Source organism: Dasypus novemcinctus, chromosome 1 (genome assembly GCF_030445035.2).
Source record: "Dasypus novemcinctus isolate mDasNov1 chromosome 1, mDasNov1.1.hap2, whole genome shotgun sequence".
Classification (NCBI taxonomy): Eukaryota; Metazoa; Chordata; class Mammalia; order Cingulata; family Dasypodidae; genus Dasypus; species Dasypus novemcinctus.
Genome location: NC_080673.1, coordinates 110,670,405 through 110,689,058, shown reverse-complemented (window position 1 = coordinate 110,689,058; position 18,654 = coordinate 110,670,405). Strand labels below are relative to the sequence as shown.

Here is an 18,654-nt window from a genome sequence, read left to right as displayed (position 1 = left end):
TCTTATTTGAGATTTTTTTTGTTCTTCTTTTACCTTGTTTGGTTGGATACTTAGTCTATTTTTTAAACTTTTTTTGTTAGTTTACTGAAAGTATAATTTAAAGCTCTAAGTCAACTTTAGTTCTGTCTCATGTATTTGAGACATTTGTAAAAAATTATCATTCAGTTCTAAATAACAGAAATTTTTTTTAGTTTACAAACAAAAATTTAATGCTATCTTTTTTATTTTTATTTTACTATTATTATGATTATTTTGCATTTCATTCTGCAGTCTACATTGTATTGATTTTCAGATTTATTGGGTCCTGTTTCATGGTCAAATATATTGCCTGTAAGTATTCCAGCTTTCTACCTTTTGGGTGTAGTATTTCTGTATTTGTATATATGTGCATGTGTGTGGACTTTGTTTTGAAGTATAAAATCTATTAAATTTCTTGATTTGTTCACAAAATATTTCATGGAAAAGGAAAACTGTGAGTTATTTTTCACTTTTCCTTCATTTAAAAAAGAGACCAATGTAGCATAGGGGGCATTTGGGGTCCTGTAATTCTTTGTTGTGGTGCACTGGCCTTTAAATTTTACCATGTTCACAGTATTATCCCTGGTGTTTACACCCTAGATGCAAGTAGAGCCCCCCAAGTTGTGAGAATCACAATATTTCCTGACATCCCCAAATGTCCCATTGAGGGCAAAATTGACCCCTGTGGAGAACTCTCAGCCTAAGATCACAGAGAAATTTAGTATCATGTTTTGTATTGGAATCCAGATCTCTTTAAATCATTTATGTTATGATCTTTATTAGACTAACCCACAGTGTTAAAATATCAGTGAAACATTCAGTAGGATTTTTGAAAACTCAAGAATTAGATGGCTTAATAAGAATTTTAAAGTATCCACCATAAAAATAAAATTCAGTCTCTTATATGAACTAATAATGAACTATAGTATGCTTTTATTTATGCATAACACACTTAGTGATCTGCGTGAACATTTTTTCTCCTTCCAGTTATAACTTTCTACACTATATTATAAATAATTCCTTCCATTATCTTGGCATTATCCTCTTTGAACTTGATTATATATCTTTAAAAGATTGATACTTGTCTACAAACTGGATAATTATGGTGGATGGGGGTGAGAGTTAGTATTATATACTTTCCACTGTACTTTGAACTCTGAGAACAAAGTGCTAAATAAGCATTAAACTTTGAGAGATAATGAACCAGTTAGTTTCAATACCTGGTTAAAATTTAAATACTACATACCTAAGTGAATTATTAAAGGCCTTTAATATATAAAGTCAATGACTATGTCATTGTCATTCTATTAAAATCATTAGTCACTGAAGTGAAATAAAAAATAAAGCTTAAAAGATGAGCTGAGATTTCTTCTGAATCCAGTATTTTAAAAATATACCACAATGCATATATTATTGGAACATACAACGTTATTCTAAGATAGCTGCCAAAATCTTTCATTTAACCTATGGTATAGAGATTTACATCAATTTATATCTTAATATGCATTAAATAATTAATCCAAAAGCAGTTCTAAATATAAATTGAGTTTGAGAAAAAAAGTGTAAATATTTCAGCTAAACTACTACCTTCTTTTTAAATATAGAGTCACTTAATTTATTGGTTTAGATATTGTTTTACCAGAAAAGTATGTAAAAATCATTATTTAGAAACTTTTCCTAATGAGCCCTAGTGCTTAAAAATATATCAGAGTAAGATTAAAATCTATTTAAGAATTTTAGCATACAAATAAAATTACATAAATATCTATGAAAATAAAAAATATGCATATCTATTGGTTATATGGAAATTTGTTATAATGAATATATTGCCAGATGATAAATTTATGGTTCTCTAGGAAGTTTGCTTAGAAACAAAAATCTCTCAATTCCATTGCAATCATTACTAGTTTCATACCTTGGTAAATTTACTTAATTTGAGCTTCATTTCCCTCAAAAGTTTTTCGTCAAAATGAAATGCAATAATCCTGTGAAGGGCTTAGTACATTGCTTGGTACTAACAAATGTTAATTACTGTTGCTGTTATTATTTTAATTATAAACTGGAAAGAAACACCACAGAGTACAATTGTCTCTAATTCAAAATAGTACTTGCTAATTTCATGAATTTGATGTGAATCCTGCATCTCCTTTTCAACAATTAGCTATTGTTCTGGTTTACTTCCCTAGAAGTGCCCTTGAAAGGTTAGATAGGTGACTGTGGAAAACATACCTCTTAATGAAAGGAAAAAGAGTTCTGAAAACCCCATTTCCTGTCTGTAGAGATATTAGTATAGAAAATTTTAGGACATTTTCTATCAAATGAGAAGGAACTGTGAAAACATTTGTAATACAGAATGTGTTCATGGAGGAAATAATGTAACAAATGTTATTTGCACAGAGAATATACACATCATATACATACATAAACACACAGCTATATAAAAATGTCTTCCCGCTATTGCAATGACATCCCCTTGAAATAGGACCTCACCTTCATGCTTAAGTAAAAATGCTAAATGGGTTAGAAAATACTTATTTCATGTGGTCATCATTCTGCTCATTTCTCCTGTGGCCAAGCAGTATTGAACTTGTTGAAATTCTTTTATCTCCTGTGAATTGAGAGTAGTATGACTGGGGCCTGAAACAAAGGGGGAAACTCAGATTTTACAGTATTTATAATGTCTTTGAAATGCCTGCATGATTTCCACTGGCAGTAATAGAAATACTATATACATAGATACAAAAGAAGTTACAGACCTCTTGATTTGGATATCTGCACACCATACAACTAATGTGTATGAACAGTGCACCATTAGAATTAAATTTAGAAGCCCACTTGTGAAGAGTAGCATCTAAAGCCGTGAGGCATTGAGGCTATGTGATGACATAAAGATTCTGAATAGCTCTGTAGAATTGTAAATCCTAAGGTGACCAATAAATTGCCCCAATAATCAGAGGTGTGCTTTTGGTCTTTATTTCATCTTGGCCTTTATTTCAGCTTCCTAGACTAAATATTGAAGCTTCTTTTGAAAAGGGATAAATTTTGTATAAAAATATCACCCTTATATTCAGTTTTTTGCAATAATTCATCCATTTTAAATCTGTCATGTATTTATGGTAATTGACTTTGATATACTAATCACCACAGTAATATCAGTTCTTCAATACATGTGTATATATACAGTAAGAGCTTGGAATTTAAAAGAAGTATAATATAGAAGAAATAGCCCCAAATTAGAAACCAGAAGACTTGAATTCCAACCCTATGCCTTCAAATTTTGGCTGTGTAATTTTGGAGAAATCAATGAAATCTTTGCACTACATTTTCTGGAAAATGAGAAGGTTTGACTATGCTATGTCTAAAATTCCATTCAGCTGTATCTATGAAAACTACATATATGCCTATTAACATTATGATTTTGTCAATGCATCTTAATACTACTATGGAGAGTTTCGACATGTAATATATTTAAAAACTGCCCTAATATCAAATTATTTGTTTAGGATCAAGAATATTCATAGTGACTTTGCTTTGATGTTTTTCTCTGTTTTGAGGGAATATTGATTGAATGGATGGATACGTGAAAGCATGTATAGAAAAAGAGAAAAGGAGAGATGGAAATGAAAAACATTGAAAATAATTCTCTGCTGCTTCAAAAGAAATTAGAAAGTCACTTCATATAAAAGTCACTTCATATAATAGTTACTTTTAAATTTATTCAAGATTACCTACCTAGAAGGAATATATATGTATACTAAGAAAATTAAATGATGTAAAGTATTTAAACTTTGCAACTGAAGAGAGCTTAGTTGTCTTAAAATTTAATTGCAACTCTGCATCTGACCTTATATTTTTTGGTAGTTTCTTCATGCCTGTCTTTTTAGATGATATTTATTTTGTTTTATATATATACACACAGACACACAGACACATGCACACATGTTTATTTGTTTATTTATTAGAGAAGTCGTAAGCTTAGAAAACAATCATGCAAATATGCAGAATTTCCTTACAACAACCCTCCAGTGAACACATTACTTTGTTGAGGAACACTAGTTAATAGATTATGAGGTATCATCAGACTATTACCACTAATTATGGTCTATAGAGGTACATTTGGTATATTTTTTCCCTACCTTCCTATTATTAGCAGTACTTCTTTGACATTAATGCAAGAATATTACATAGTCCATAGATCTCATTAATTGTATTAATCCCATGCATCTCCATAGTCTTAGCACCTTGTAATACTGATGTACATTTGTTCTAGTTCATAGAAGAACATTCTGGTATTTATACTATTAATCACAATTCTCATCCACTTCTGGGTTCACTATGTTATTCAGTCCCTAGATTATTCTCTATCTTTCTTTCAATTGACACTTACCTTTTAAACCACAATCCCATTTATAAACCAGCTGAGTTAGTTTAACTTAATATATGTTTTACTGTCAACTCTATTCTTTTCCACACTTTTACAGTCAAGCTAATTAAAACTTCTACATATTTTAAGCATCAGTGTACTTTCTTACCCCTCATCCTATCTCCTAGGAACCTGTTCTCTAAGCTTTAACTCCATGTGTTTATTCTTCATATTTATGCATATTAATGAACTCATACTATATTTGTTCTTCTGTATCTGGCTTATTTCACTTAGCATAATGTCTTCAAGGTTCATCCATGTTATATATGTTCCCCAATTTTACTTCTTTGAGCAGCATAGTATTCCATTGTATGTATGTATCACATTTTGTTTATCCATTCATTACCTGATGGACTTTTGGGTTGTTTCCATCTTTTAGTAATAGTGAATAAAACTGCAATGACCTTTGGTATGCAAGGGTCTCTTTGCATCATATTTTCAGTTATTCTATATCTATTCCTAGTGAATGAATTGCTGGATCATAAATTTAATAGCCCCGCTAACGGTGAAAGAGTTTTCTTAATTCTCCACATCATTCTTTCCTGCACTTAAGGTTTTCTGATTCTGTTTTTTTGTCTGTTTGTATGTTTTGATAAAGGACATTCTATGAGGTGTGAGATGGTATCTCATTGTCATTTTGATTTGCATTTCCCCAATAGCCAGTAATATTGAACATTTTTTCATGTGATTTTTTTGGCCATTTGTATTTCCTCTTTGGAAAATGTCTATTTAAGTCCTTTGCCTATTTTTTAATTAGACTGCTTGCTCTTTTATTGTTGAGTTGTATGATCTCTTTATATAGAAGGGAAATGAAACCCTTCTCAGATATGTGATTTACAAATACTTTCTACTGTTAAGTGTGCTGCCTTTTCACCTTCTTGATGAAGTCCTTTGAATCACAAAAGTGTTTCACTTTGAGGAGGTCCCACTTACCCATTTTTGCTCGGGCTTTAGGTGTTAAGGTTTAAGCTTCCACTATCTACTACCATGTCTTGAAGATGTTTTCCTACATTTACTTCTAGGAGATTTATGGTTCTACCTTTTATATTTATGTCTTTCATCCATTTTGAGTTGTTTTTTGTATAAAGTATGAGATAAGTACTCTTTTCCTTTCTTTTGGATATGGATATCTATTTCTCCTAGCACCCTTTGTTGAATAGACTCTTCTGCCCCAGTTGGGTGGACTTGACAGCCGTGTCAAAATTCACTTGGCCATAAACGTGAGGGTTTGTTTCTGAGCCATCATTTCAGTTCTATTGTTCTGTATGTCTATCTTTATGCCAGTACCATGGTTTTGTTACCATTGTAGCTAGGTAATATGATTTAAAGTTCAAAAATGTGAATCCTCCAAATTCATTCTTCCTTTTAAAGATGTTTCTGGCTGTTTGGGGTCCCTTACCTTTCCAAATAAATTTGATAATTGTACTTTCCATTTCTTTAAAAAAGACTAGTTGAATTTTTATCAGGATTGCGTTGAATCTGTATACCAATTTGGGTAGAATTGACATCTTAACGATATTTGGTGTTCCAATCCATGATCTTGGAATCTTCTTCCATTTATTTAGGGCTTCTTTGACTTTTTTTAAGCAAAGCACTAAGTTTTCTGGATACAGCTGTTTTATATACTTGGTTAAGTTTATTCCTAAATATTTGATTGTTTATTCACTATTGTAAATGGAATTATTTTTCATGAATTTTTCTTCAGGTTGCTTATTACTAGTGTACTTTGTTTTTTTTTTTTTGCTTATTAGTCTTGTATCCTGCCACTGTACTGAACTCACTTATTACCTCTAGTAGCTTTGCTGTAGATTTTTCAAGACACTCTAGGTATAGGATCATATCTAAAAAGAGCAAAAGTTTTACTTCCTCCTCTCTGATTTGGATGCCTCTTATTTCTTTTTCTTGCCTGATTGCTCGAACTAGAACATCTAGGGCTATATTGATTACATGGATTGTAATTTTTTGTTGGTATGTTGGCATCTGGCTTACTAGATGTATTTATTCTGGGCACAGTTTCCTTCTTTAGCTTAGGGCTTTCTATTTGACTGGCTTTGTGTTACAGATTTTCTTTCATACTCAGATCAATTTAATTTGGAACTTTATAGTTGCTTGTATTTAGCCAATCTCAAAATTTTCCAGGTCTTTTTCTTCTGTTTCTTGTCCTTTCTCCCTTGCTGGTTATGTAGTAGGAGATAAGGAGCTGAGGATGCCGTTGGTAATGTAATCCATGGAGTCTGAAACTGCATGCATTGCCCCAAGAATTGATGAAGCTTCTCCCATCTTTCTCCTCTGTTAATTGTGGGGATGGAACCACAGGCTTGTGAAGTAAATAATAAAAGCCATACATGTGAAGACCATCTGTAGTTGCCTAGAGAGACTGATTAACCTTCATTCTCCTTCCTCCCCTTCCTTGGGCATGATGGAGCTCTAGGTGTGGGCAGCAAACTAAGCTGTGTGGGTCAAACTTTCTGCAGTTACCTGAGTAGACTGATGTAGCTCTGGCTCCCCTCTTCCCCTCTCAGGTGTGGGGATGGAGCCTCAGGTGTACCCAACAATCTAATTGGTGTGAAGTTATAGAGCCCTGCAGTTACCCAGAGAAGCTGAGGGAATATTGTCCCTACTACCCTTTCTTCAGTGGGGATGAAACCACAGGCACCAACAATCCAGTTTCTTTGGACTGAAAGCACCTATAGTTTCCATGAGAGGCCAAGTGAGTACTGTACTTTCTGCCATTTCAGGGGTGGGGATGGAAACTCAGTGCCCAGAAATCCAGTCTGTGTGGGTTGAAAGCACATGCAGTTGCTCAGAGTGGCTGAGGAAACACCACTCCTCCTCCTGTCCTATCAGGGCCAGAGATGGAGCCACAGGCACCCAACAGTTTATTCTGTGTGAGCTGAAAGTTCCTGCAGTTGCCCAGAGAGACTGGCAGGTCCCCACAACTTCCTCCCTGCTAGAGTTGGTGCCAGGGTCTAGACAAGGACTGCAATCTGATCTGAGTGGAAAGAAGCTGGTCCCCACTGTTACTGTGCCCCATTTCCTATCATGCTGGGAGTGGAGTTAAAATTTAGGCTACTGGTCTCTTTCTGACTTGGACAGGTTCAAACATTAGCTGTTCCTAGAATTATACTTGAGCCAGCCATAGTTGCTAATCACTAGCTGAAGTCAGTACCCGATGGTCTCTTCCTTCCCCATTTATGGGAAATGTAGCTTACAATTCCAGCCAGGTATAAGCTCCTGAGGCCACTTGTGCCACTAGTAGGGAATGGTCACTGGCCTCCATGGTACATGGTACACTACTCATGAATCTTCACCACAGATGGACAATCTTCTTCCGTTTTTCCAAGAACGTTGTAGGATGAAATTAAGGTCTCCTTGACTCCACAAACTGGTCTTTTAGATAGCTCTGGTGATTCCTATCTGCACTGTAAGATGTGCTGACTCTTGGAGCTCCATACTCCACCACCATCTTGCCCCTTTCCCTAGATGATATGGTTTTAAAGAGAAATTAATTGTGTAAGGGTAGTATCGATGTATTGGTATATGCTTGCTTTGGTTTCCAGAATCATTTATTTTAAAAGTTATTTATTCTGTTAGTTACATAAAATAAGACATATTGGTCTTCCTTTGAGTCTATTGACTCTTTAAGTACGAAAATTTGTTCTGTTCAAGAAACATGTCAAGACCTTTCTCATTATTTTCAATGGATATGTTAAGATGAAAGCATTTCCTTCCTCCATTATTTTCCCTGTTAACAATGTTTCCTCCTCTTGCCTTTCATATGTATAAATGAAAATATAATTTAAATATTCAGCCTAAAAATAAAGTATATGATGTAGGCCTTAAATGAATAACTTCAGTCTTCTCAAGTTATGATTATAACTGTAAAAATAAATTCACAGGCATAAGTTGTTTAGCATGTATTTGCATTGTTCCTTTTTTTAAATTTAGTTTTAATTGTATCTTTCATTTTACTCTGATATTCTGTTAGATATCCTATTTTATAAGATGCCTAAATTAACATACAGAAAGATTAATTGATGAATATATTTATTAAATATCTAATATATTCAATTTCCCTTATAGAAACTCTAAAAGAAAAAAATATATATAGTACTTTCTATTCCCCAGAAAATTATATTTTGCTAAGGATACAAGGCATACAACCATGTTGGAGACAACAACTAGAATAAAGTCATGAAGGTGGAAAATCTTTGAATGTTTTTGAGAGTTATTGAGTTGCTCAGTTTAATAACTTCTTACTAAGATTGTATTTTTCAGCCAAATTTGAAAATTTAAATTTGTGCAGAATGTGTTTATAGTTTAAAATAATGATTTATTTTAAACATGCAAAATGTATACACATACATAAAATGCTAGGTTATGTCTATCTCGTTTACAGCCAAAAAAATGCAATTTGGATTAATTGACATTAACAAAAAAGAAGCTGAAAGTTCTTTTTTCCTATTTGGCAAATAGGTATATGCTTTGTGGGAATTTTGGCATATCTTTTTTCAAACATAATTCTATTTTATTTAAGAGACTTTTCTTAATTTGTTAGTTTTCAGCTTGCTAACTTTGAATCGTACATTAATTGATCAATTTCCAAAGGGCATAGCTTTATTAATACTTCTCATATGATACTTTACAACATATTAAAATTAGGATATTAGTTCATTTTATAATATTACTATAAACTATAATTATTTTTCAAATTAAATATTTTTGTAGATCAGTGTTAAAATTTTGTATTTCTTCATGTTTACAGTTTTGCTTATTAGTTACATGGAAATCCAGCAACATTGTATATGGCACAACTCAGGTAATTAACGTTCTTCCTAAGGTGTAAGAAGACGAGTAAACACCGCATTGCATTTAAAAACACATATTCGTACCCACTTGAATACATCGTGTTTGTGTAAGAATAAGGTAAAGCCCTTTTTCTCCCCATGGAAGGGGCAGAGCATCAACCCTAAATAGTGTAAATGACTAATTACAAAACACAAATTTGTATAATAGTAATATTTCAGAAGTATTCCTTTTTTGCTTTGTTGCCTACTTATTCTTCTCTCCAGATTGTCATGGAAGTATAATAGAGTGTATTCTATAGATGAAATAGTGTTTTGTGTGTTTGTGTGTGTGAAGTGGTAGAAGAATTATTTTATCTAGTTGACTCTACTTTTCAACTCGAGGTTGTGAAATAAAACTGACAAGAAAAACATGCTAATAAAAATAGTTGGGAAGAAGCTACATTTCCAAATGCAACATTGATATGAGCCATATGTATGTTGCATTTGTAAAATTTAGATTTGGAAAATTTTGTTGAATTTGGAAAATTTACATAGTTAAAAAAGGTAAATCTAGGGTGTTTGAAATTTGATTAAGCTGGAAATATGTGTGCAATAATACAAGAGAAAAAGAGATGACATATCCCTGACTATTGGAAGGGCTAGAAATAACAAAGAGTGTTCTTTTCTGAGATTCTCCATGTAGAACTCACTAGGTTGTTTTCAGAATGTGTGTGATTTACTACAACCTACTGTATGTGTTTCTTAACATGAGTCCAAATTTAAGATGAGATTTTACAGTCAAAGAAAAATGTAAATAAATAAGGAGGGATATGAAATGTTGGCTAGGATTTCCACTTCTGTGGTTATGCTGTTTGCAGTCAGATGAAATGTTTATTTTGTGTACTTCCTTGCTGTTTGCAGAAAGATGATGTGCTTCTTTTGTGCATTTCCTCTCAGTATATCTTAATTCAGCACAGTTTTGACTTATTTTCTCTCATTCCTGCAGTTGTCTGCCATTTATTAAGCTAGGTTTAATAGTTAAGGTAATTTTAAGTGTTCTGTCAGGTATAGTAAAATGTCTCCATTAAAAATGTTACCAAAACTCAGCAGAAATCAGTATCACCTGCTTTAAAACAAAGTTGAGCAGAAACTCTTCATTTAGGATCCAAGACAACCTGAAGCATCTCTACATAAACATATATCACTTTTTTTGTGAATAAACATTTAGATTATCTGGTTTAAAATCTATTGGCTATTTTAGTTTCAATTGTAGCAAAATTAGACTATACTTCCTAATAAACTGCTAGGAAAGTTAGTTTAACAGTGTCTCATGTTATTAAACCTAAGGTGTGTGTCTTTCGTGGCAGGAGGATTTTCATTCAGTTCATTATACATTGGGCCAAATGTTTATGATTAAAATGTTTAAAATTTGTACCTTCTTAGTACTGAAGAGTCAAAACAAATACAAACTAACCATGCATGACTAGATGAAAAAAAGTGTCCCAGATTTTTCACATTAAAAAGTTTATTCCTTCAATGTGTTGTATTACACTGATTGGTTTTCTTATACTGAACCAGTCTTGCTGACCAGAAATAAATCCCATTTGGTCATGTTGTATAAGTCTCTTGATTTGCTGTTGGATTCCTTATACTCAAAGCAGGCACAACAAAAGGAAACAAAGATAAACGAGACCTCTTCAAAATTAAACATTTCTGCACCACACAGGACTTTGTTAAAAGGGTGAAAATGGAAGAAAATATTTGGAAATCACATGTCCAATAAGGGTTTAATATCCATGATATATAAAGAGATCTTATAACTCAACATTAAAAGGACAAACCACCCAATAAAAATCGGGAAAGATTTGAATAGACATTTGACCAAAGAAGAAATACAAATGGCAAGAAACATGAAAAAATGATCAACATCACTCATGATTAGGGAAATGTCAGTCAAAACTACAATGAGATATAATTTCACAACTATCAGAATGGCCAGTATTAATAAAACAGAGAACTGCAAGTGTTGAAGAGGATGTAGACAGATAGGAACAGTTATTCACTGTTGGTAGGACTGCAGGATGGTACAGCTACTGTGGAGGACTGTTTGACAGTTCCTAAAGCAGATGAATTTATATTGCCATCTGACCCAGCAATACCTCTACTGGGTATATACTCAGAAGAACTGAGAGCAGTAACATGAACAGACATCTGCACACTGATGTCCATAGTAGCATTACTCATGACTGTCAAAAGTTGGAAATAATTCAGGTGTCCATCATTTGATGAATGGATAAACAAATCTTGGTGTATTCACACGATAGAATACCATGCAACAGTGAGAAAAGAAATGAAGTCATAAAGCATATGCCAACCTAAGATGAACCTGGAGGACATTATGTTGTACCAGACACAAAAGGGCAAATACTGTATGATTGTGTTACTATGAACTAAATATACAGTGTAACATATTGTATAATCCCATTTATATAAAATATAAATATAAATCAATTTTTGAAGATGTAATATGATTAATGGCTATGTAGAGCTAGGGAAGGCATGCCAAAGGGTGTGAAGTTTTTCTTTTTTGGAGAAATGAAATAATTCTAAAACTTTTTGTGATGGTAAATGCACAGCATTGTGATTATACTAAAAGCTATTGATTATTCACTTTAGATAGATTGTAGGGTACATGAATATATCTCGATAAATCTGCTTAAAAAATATTTGTGCAAAAATAGCCAGAAATAGCAGCTATGTACAGGAAGGAAAAAATAAAGAGATTGAGAGGTGAAGAATTTCTTATTCATTTGTTTTTTGTTTATTATTATTAGGGAAATAATGAAAATGTTCTAATAATGATTGAAGTGATGAATGCACAATTATGTGATTATACCAGTACCATTGATTGTACACTTCAGATGAACTGTATGCTTTATTAATATGTATCAATAAAATTGTTAAAAAAAAGTGTTTGCTTTCATTACAGAAACCCATAGGAGTTTAAAGCAAGGATGCTGGAGTCAAGAAGGGAAGGGATCTATCCTTTGTTGTGGGACCTTAGGCATTTATCTTGCATTGACTCTTACCTTTGGCAACTGTAGATATGTCTAGCTATACACATGTACACATCCCATAATTATTTTAGGATTAAATGAGATATTGTAATAAAAACATTAATAGAAAATGTTAGGCATGCTTAGGATTGCTATAATTAAAAAAGAAAGAAAACACTAGCATTTATTGAGAACTTACTCTGTCTTTTAAAAAATTAATTAATTCTTACATGGATACTTTCATTTAATAAACACAACAATCTTTACATATTAGTATTAATAATATGTTTTTAGATGATGAATATGTGGTTTGGAATTTGAGTAACATGCTCAAGGTCATATACTTACCAAGTGTCAGAGTCTGAATTTGAAATCAAAACATTTGATCTTAGAATTGGTATACTTAAACAATATACTCCTGATGAGACACTGAATAAAAGGCACAACTTTATTCATCACTGTTACTATATATGGATGAAAGTGCTATGATTATCCATTAAGATTTATGCTAATTCTTCAGGAGATAGTTCTTCATGATCTCTGCTTATAGGTCTGTATTTTTTCAATGTTTCAGTAACTATTACTATAAAAGATAGTGAAAACCCTTTCCTAAAAGATGGAGGGAGGGAGGGAGGGAAAGAAAGAGGGAAGGGGAAGGAAGAAAAGAGGGAAGGAAGGGAGAAAGGAAGGAAGGGAGGAAGGGAAATTTTAAATTGTAATAGAAATTCAGTTCCAACATGTTGTGTGAAAGGGTTTTCAGAAAATTTCCTCATTGTATCTCCCACTATTCAGAAAAAAAATTCTTCAAACTGTGAATTCCTAAAGATCCCATGATATAAAACATGCAATGTATTAACCATTTGTACTGCAAAGGCATTTTATCCTCATTATATCGTCTTCCAGTGATCTCCCAGCAATAATATTTCAACATACAATTCATCATTTCCATTTGGAAGAAATAACTACATTTCTGCTCAGCTATCACACTGTTTCCAGTACAGTGTGTTTCAGTAATAAATAAAGTGCATGCTTTAAGTGAAAGTATATGTTTTTCGAATACATAAATTCTTTTGGCATATTTACAGAGGGCATGACAGAATATTTGTTATTTTCTAATGGCAACACTTTCTTATTTCTAGGAGCAATATTTGATGAATCTGCCAAAAAGGATGATGAGGTGTTTCGTACAGCAGTTGGTGACCTCAATCAGAATGAAGAGATCTTACAAACTGAGAAAATCACATTTTCGGTGACATTTGTTGATGGCAACAACCCTTTTCAAGCAGTTCAAGAAGGTAGGTTCCGTCAGCGGTACACGTTTTAGTTTGTTTTTTTGTTTTTGTGGGGGACTTTTTTCGTTCAACTCAAATGCCCTGAAATTCTATTTGCAAAAAAAGCCCTTAAACTCTGACATCATTGTTTTGCATTTCTGATGCTAATTGGTTGTTGCTTTTCTTCTGGAGAGCTGTTTTGTAGATGTTAATCCTAAATTTCACTGCTAGGAGTCAGAGCATGGAAAGTTATTGTTTTGAATAAAATATAATGTGAAAATGGACATAAATATTTGCAGTTAAGAGCTTTGCCACATTTTTATGATTTCAAGGTAAATGAAAAATTCCTCACATGTGAATTTAAATCATAATTTTCACTCTGGGCTTCTCCGAGCTAACTGTCATCTTGAGTGTTGTTATAAGTTGCGATGACATTTCAGGTGTACTCATGACAAATGCATTGTTGCAAGGAGAACCTTTAGACAATACATGCAAATCAGAGATCTTGCAGTGGGATCCTAACAACACAACCTCGGCTATAAATTTTTTACTCTTTTCTATTTGATAAGTATTCATACACTTTCCTCCATTTTCTCTGTACACTTGAGTGAACTCAAGCTATTCAAATGTACAAAATATTACAAAGACAAATTATTTTAATTTTATTTTTTGGAATGATCACTGGTATGAACGTTTTAATGTAAAGATTTCAAACTGAGTTCTATTTTAATTTTATTAATTGAACTAAATATTAGGTATGTCACTTATAAAGTGCTTTCATGGAGCTACTTGTTGCTAATCTATTTTATAATTTATTAGATATTATAGTTAGACTAAAGACAATACGAATGAAGTGATTGTATCATTATAAATTTAAAGAGGATTTGGCAGAACACATAAAACATTAAATGTAGTATTGTTTGGCGGGAAATTTTTTAAGGACAAATATGGAAGAAGAAAGGAAAATGGACAAAATGTCTGAAAAAAAGGTGATTTATTTTCATCTACTATTGTTTCTTGATGACATTTATATAAACTTTATTGGAATATGTTTTTGATCAATGGCACTGGCTAATTTTGATATGTTAATTTACTTCTGTCAATTAGAGAATGGAAGTAATGATTGGTTGTCTAGATAATTTTCCTTTTCATTAATATGGTGTAGTGAAAAAACATTTTTATGAAATGAACAGAATTATTTTAAGTGAATGCTGCTTTTGCAAAAATTAGGCTATTACTGTTGGTAATAATTTAATAGAATTTTAATTTTTAAGAAGTAAACATTAATTCATAAAATCAGATTGAAATAAATATCCCTTTATTTATATATGAAAATCAGAATTATGCCTTATATTTGGTACTTTAAATAATGAATATGCTGAAAATTTTCTATAGAAACATTTAAAAAAGATTAAATTAATGCTAAAATTAATGAAGGAGTCTGTAAAATGATTTGAAAAATAGAATTTGAGGGAGACATCCAATAGTTTTAAGAATATATATAATTACTTTTAGGAAATCTCTGTGACTTTTTTCTTTTTCAGCTCCTAGTTTTATTGCTGGGCATTCTCTTGGGACCAGAATGACAGTAGGAAAAAATGAGGACCAATTTGTTTTGTGACTGTCTTCTGTTCTTTCACTCTTGATTTTACTCATCTGTAATAAATGAAGGAATTTAAAAATAAATTGATGTATTTTTAATCAATTTCATCTCTATTGGTAAAAAAACTGAAAGGATATATGATACTTGTCCTTCATTCTGTCTCCTCATCCAATTATTTTCTATGATTCGAAGAACTCATCAATATTGCCAGAATCTGGAAAGGACTAACAGCTGCTGTTGCTAGATTTCTCTCTTTACTCCTATGTTATAGATGCTTCTCTCTCTGACATGTATGCACTGGCTATCAAGAGATGTACCAATGTCCAGTGTAAAAGAACTGCTGTGCTACTGAAAGCATTAGCGACTGTTTTTACCAATAAGGCGAGGAAAGTCAGGGTAGTGCACTTGTAAAAATATTCACTTCAGAAGAATGCAGGAGTATGAGTTCATGTATAATTTTTGCATGCATTGGCACTTATCAAGGGAGACATAAAATACACATGCATTGATTTTGGATGCCAGGATATACCCAACACATTTTGAAATAATTGTTCATATTAGAAAAAAATACTTAAAAATGAAATGCACAGTGAGAAGAATATAATGGCAGAATTATATTATAGAGTCACAAATTACTTAATTTGAAAAAATAACTATCGTTATTATTCTTCCTGATATATTATGATCCATTATAAACTATATATTTATTATCAAAACCAAGCTAATAAAAATTGCCCTCTGGTTTTAAAATATGAAAACTGTGAATCAATATATCAAGGTAAGATCAGAACTCCTTATTAAAAATGTCAATGATGGTGTTCATTAGAGTTGCTATTTTAAGTTTAGAAACATGAACATAAAATAAAAGCCATTTGTAATGTAAAAAGCAGTTATTGTTAAGCTCACTCACCTTCCAGGTATCAGCTTGGTCCACCAACACTTATTCCTTTGCCTACTTCAACATGTGTATTGATTGCTCCCAAGTGTGTCTTAAAAAGCAGACATCTCACTTTACCACAGTGACATTTCCAGTTGGATTTGTCTCATCTATCTTCCCCAAAATTAAACGATTGTAAATATATGAAATACATTTGTGAAATGAGACTTTCATTAATGGTTTAAAATCCATCTCATTTCTTTATAAAAGTTATATCTAAAACACATGCTTATTCATTTAATTTGTGTAAAGGGAAAAAGGAGAGTTAGCAGAGCCAAAATGAGTGTAAGTCAATATAACTAGGTATAAGCTTCACCAAAACACATCTCTATTCAATGTCAGTATACTTCTGGTGCCATAGGCTAGATCTGGAAGTCTGGTTGAAAGAGGATATAAGTGTAGAAAAATGAATAGTGTTGCCACACTATTTGGTATTTTATTCCAGGGCTTACTTTTATAATTAATATTTCTCTCTATTTTTAATAGGACATTTTTACTATGATAAAATTCAGCTTATGTCCAACATACTTAAATTGGACTCTGCAACATTCCTAATCTAAGACTGCACAATAGGTGTGCTTTATCAGTTTGATCCCAAAGATTCAACAGCTCCATTCTTTTTTGAGGTAGCAGGTGCCAGAGATTAAACCTGGGACTTCCTATGTGGGAAGCTGGCATTCAGCCACTGAGCCACGCCAGCTTGCCTGCATTGTTTTTTATTTTGTTTTGCTTTGTTTTGCTTATTGTTTGTTTTTGTTTATCAGGAGGCACCGGAAACCAAACCCGGGACCTCTCATGTGGGAGTCGAGTGCTTAACTGCTTGAGCCACATCTGCTCTCCACATCTCCATTTTGATAATTACGATTCCAGTTTCTTTTATGAGGTGACTAACAGTAAAACTAAAGTTGACAATTGGTGGTTCCAGAGGCCAAGAAATAAAACCTAAACATCATATAGGTATAATTTTCCTCATTCATTCATTTGTTCATATGTTCATTCCTCCCTCACTCTCCACATCAGAATAAGAGCTCTACTTTGAATCTAGCCCCAGTGACCTGTTTAAGCCTTGTCTAGCTACAGGTGTGAGGTGATAAAAAGAATAGTGATGCTGTGACACCTCCATCCTCAAATACCCACATATCAGAAGGGATACTGCTTGTGCATTCAGTGACTGTCTCGACCACCTGCTTCCCTCCATGAGGCTGTTATATTTGGCCTGGTTAATTCCCCAGTAGTCTCCTGCCAAGCTCTAGCTCACTTTTGCCTCCCCACCTGCCACATTCTAAGGACTGGACAGTAAGGTCCGGAATCAAAGACTCAATATTATAATATAAAGAACTGCGTATCTATTAGGGAAAATACCAGCATGAATTCTCTCAAACATCTCACACTAACCCTTTCCACTGAAGAATTGTCATTAAAGGCCAAAATAGCATATATTTGGATTCTAATTTTCAGAGTTCTCAGTTGAATCAATCTATCCTAGCAATTATTCAATGCCTATTACTGTTCCAAGATCAGACCAGCTAAAATGGGAGAGAGCAAAAGAAATAAAGGACACAGTGTCTGACTGCAGAAAGAGAAATATGTACTTGAGGGGGCTGTGGATTTTTTGCACAGGAAGAGACGTTATACTGTTGCTGTTCCTACTATATCATGAGTTTTTAATTGTGTTAGTAACCAAAGTACATAAGACATTCTATCTGTTAAAATATTTAGTTTTCTGAAAAGAGAGGTGACTTCTTAAATAAATGCATTTCTTTTACTTTTTTATATTATGTAATGAAGATACAAATTGCATTGTTTAATCTTTTTTTTCTCTGATTTATTTTTTGCATTCCTTTATCTATAAGCCTTTCCCTTATCTTATTCAATGCCATTCTCTTAGAATGACAGGTTTCTAACACTGAATATAGATTGAAATGCAAATGTTTGTAGACATCTGTATCATAATTTTATAGCCTTTCTGCTTGGAGGCTTTTTACTTTACTGTCTATAATTATGTACAGTTGTGTAAGATACCTCATACAATTTAAACTTTAGCAATATATGCTGTCCTGGATCTTGTTTTATGTAGAAGAATCTTTAGCAGAGTTCTATGAAAGGTGTATTTAAAGGAAGTAGAAAATTTGTTCTTGTGTTGCCACTGCTGTGTTCCTTCTTCTTACCACTTCCTTTTCTCGTAATAGTAACACACATCTTTCTTCTGCTCTCTTTCTGCCCCTATAGATATAGTGCATGATTATAGCAGCATAACTCAGTTTTTAATAGGTCTTTTATGATACTGAATTGGTAAAAGAATCACCTACATGTCTTAAAGTAACTCTGAATACATGGTTTATTAGATTAAAAGCCACACTTTCCTATATTCTGCATCATAATGAGAGTCCATTGTGTAGTCATAAAAATAGTTTAACATCATGTTATAATAACAAACCAAAGAAGACTTTACTATACTTAGAATTTTTAAAAGTATTATAAGTTATTAATATCCAGATTTTCAAATGACTCTATTTATTTGCTTAATTTTAAGAGAACATAGAATAACCTGGCTTTTAT

General features: G+C 32.6%; 1 protein-coding gene across 2 annotated transcripts in view; it reads left to right on the top strand.

Moving 5' to 3' along the window:
- GRID2 (glutamate ionotropic receptor delta type subunit 2) overlaps positions 1-18,654 on the top strand; it is a 1,588,204-nt gene that overhangs the window by 278,213 nt on the left and 1,291,337 nt on the right. For both annotated transcript variants that reach the window (XM_058295409.2, XM_004470379.5), the window contains exon 2: positions 13,424-13,579. In XM_058295409.2, coding sequence (XP_058151392.1) covers positions 13,424-13,579 — 156 coding nt within the window. The remainder of the gene's footprint in view (positions 1-13,423; positions 13,580-18,654) is intronic.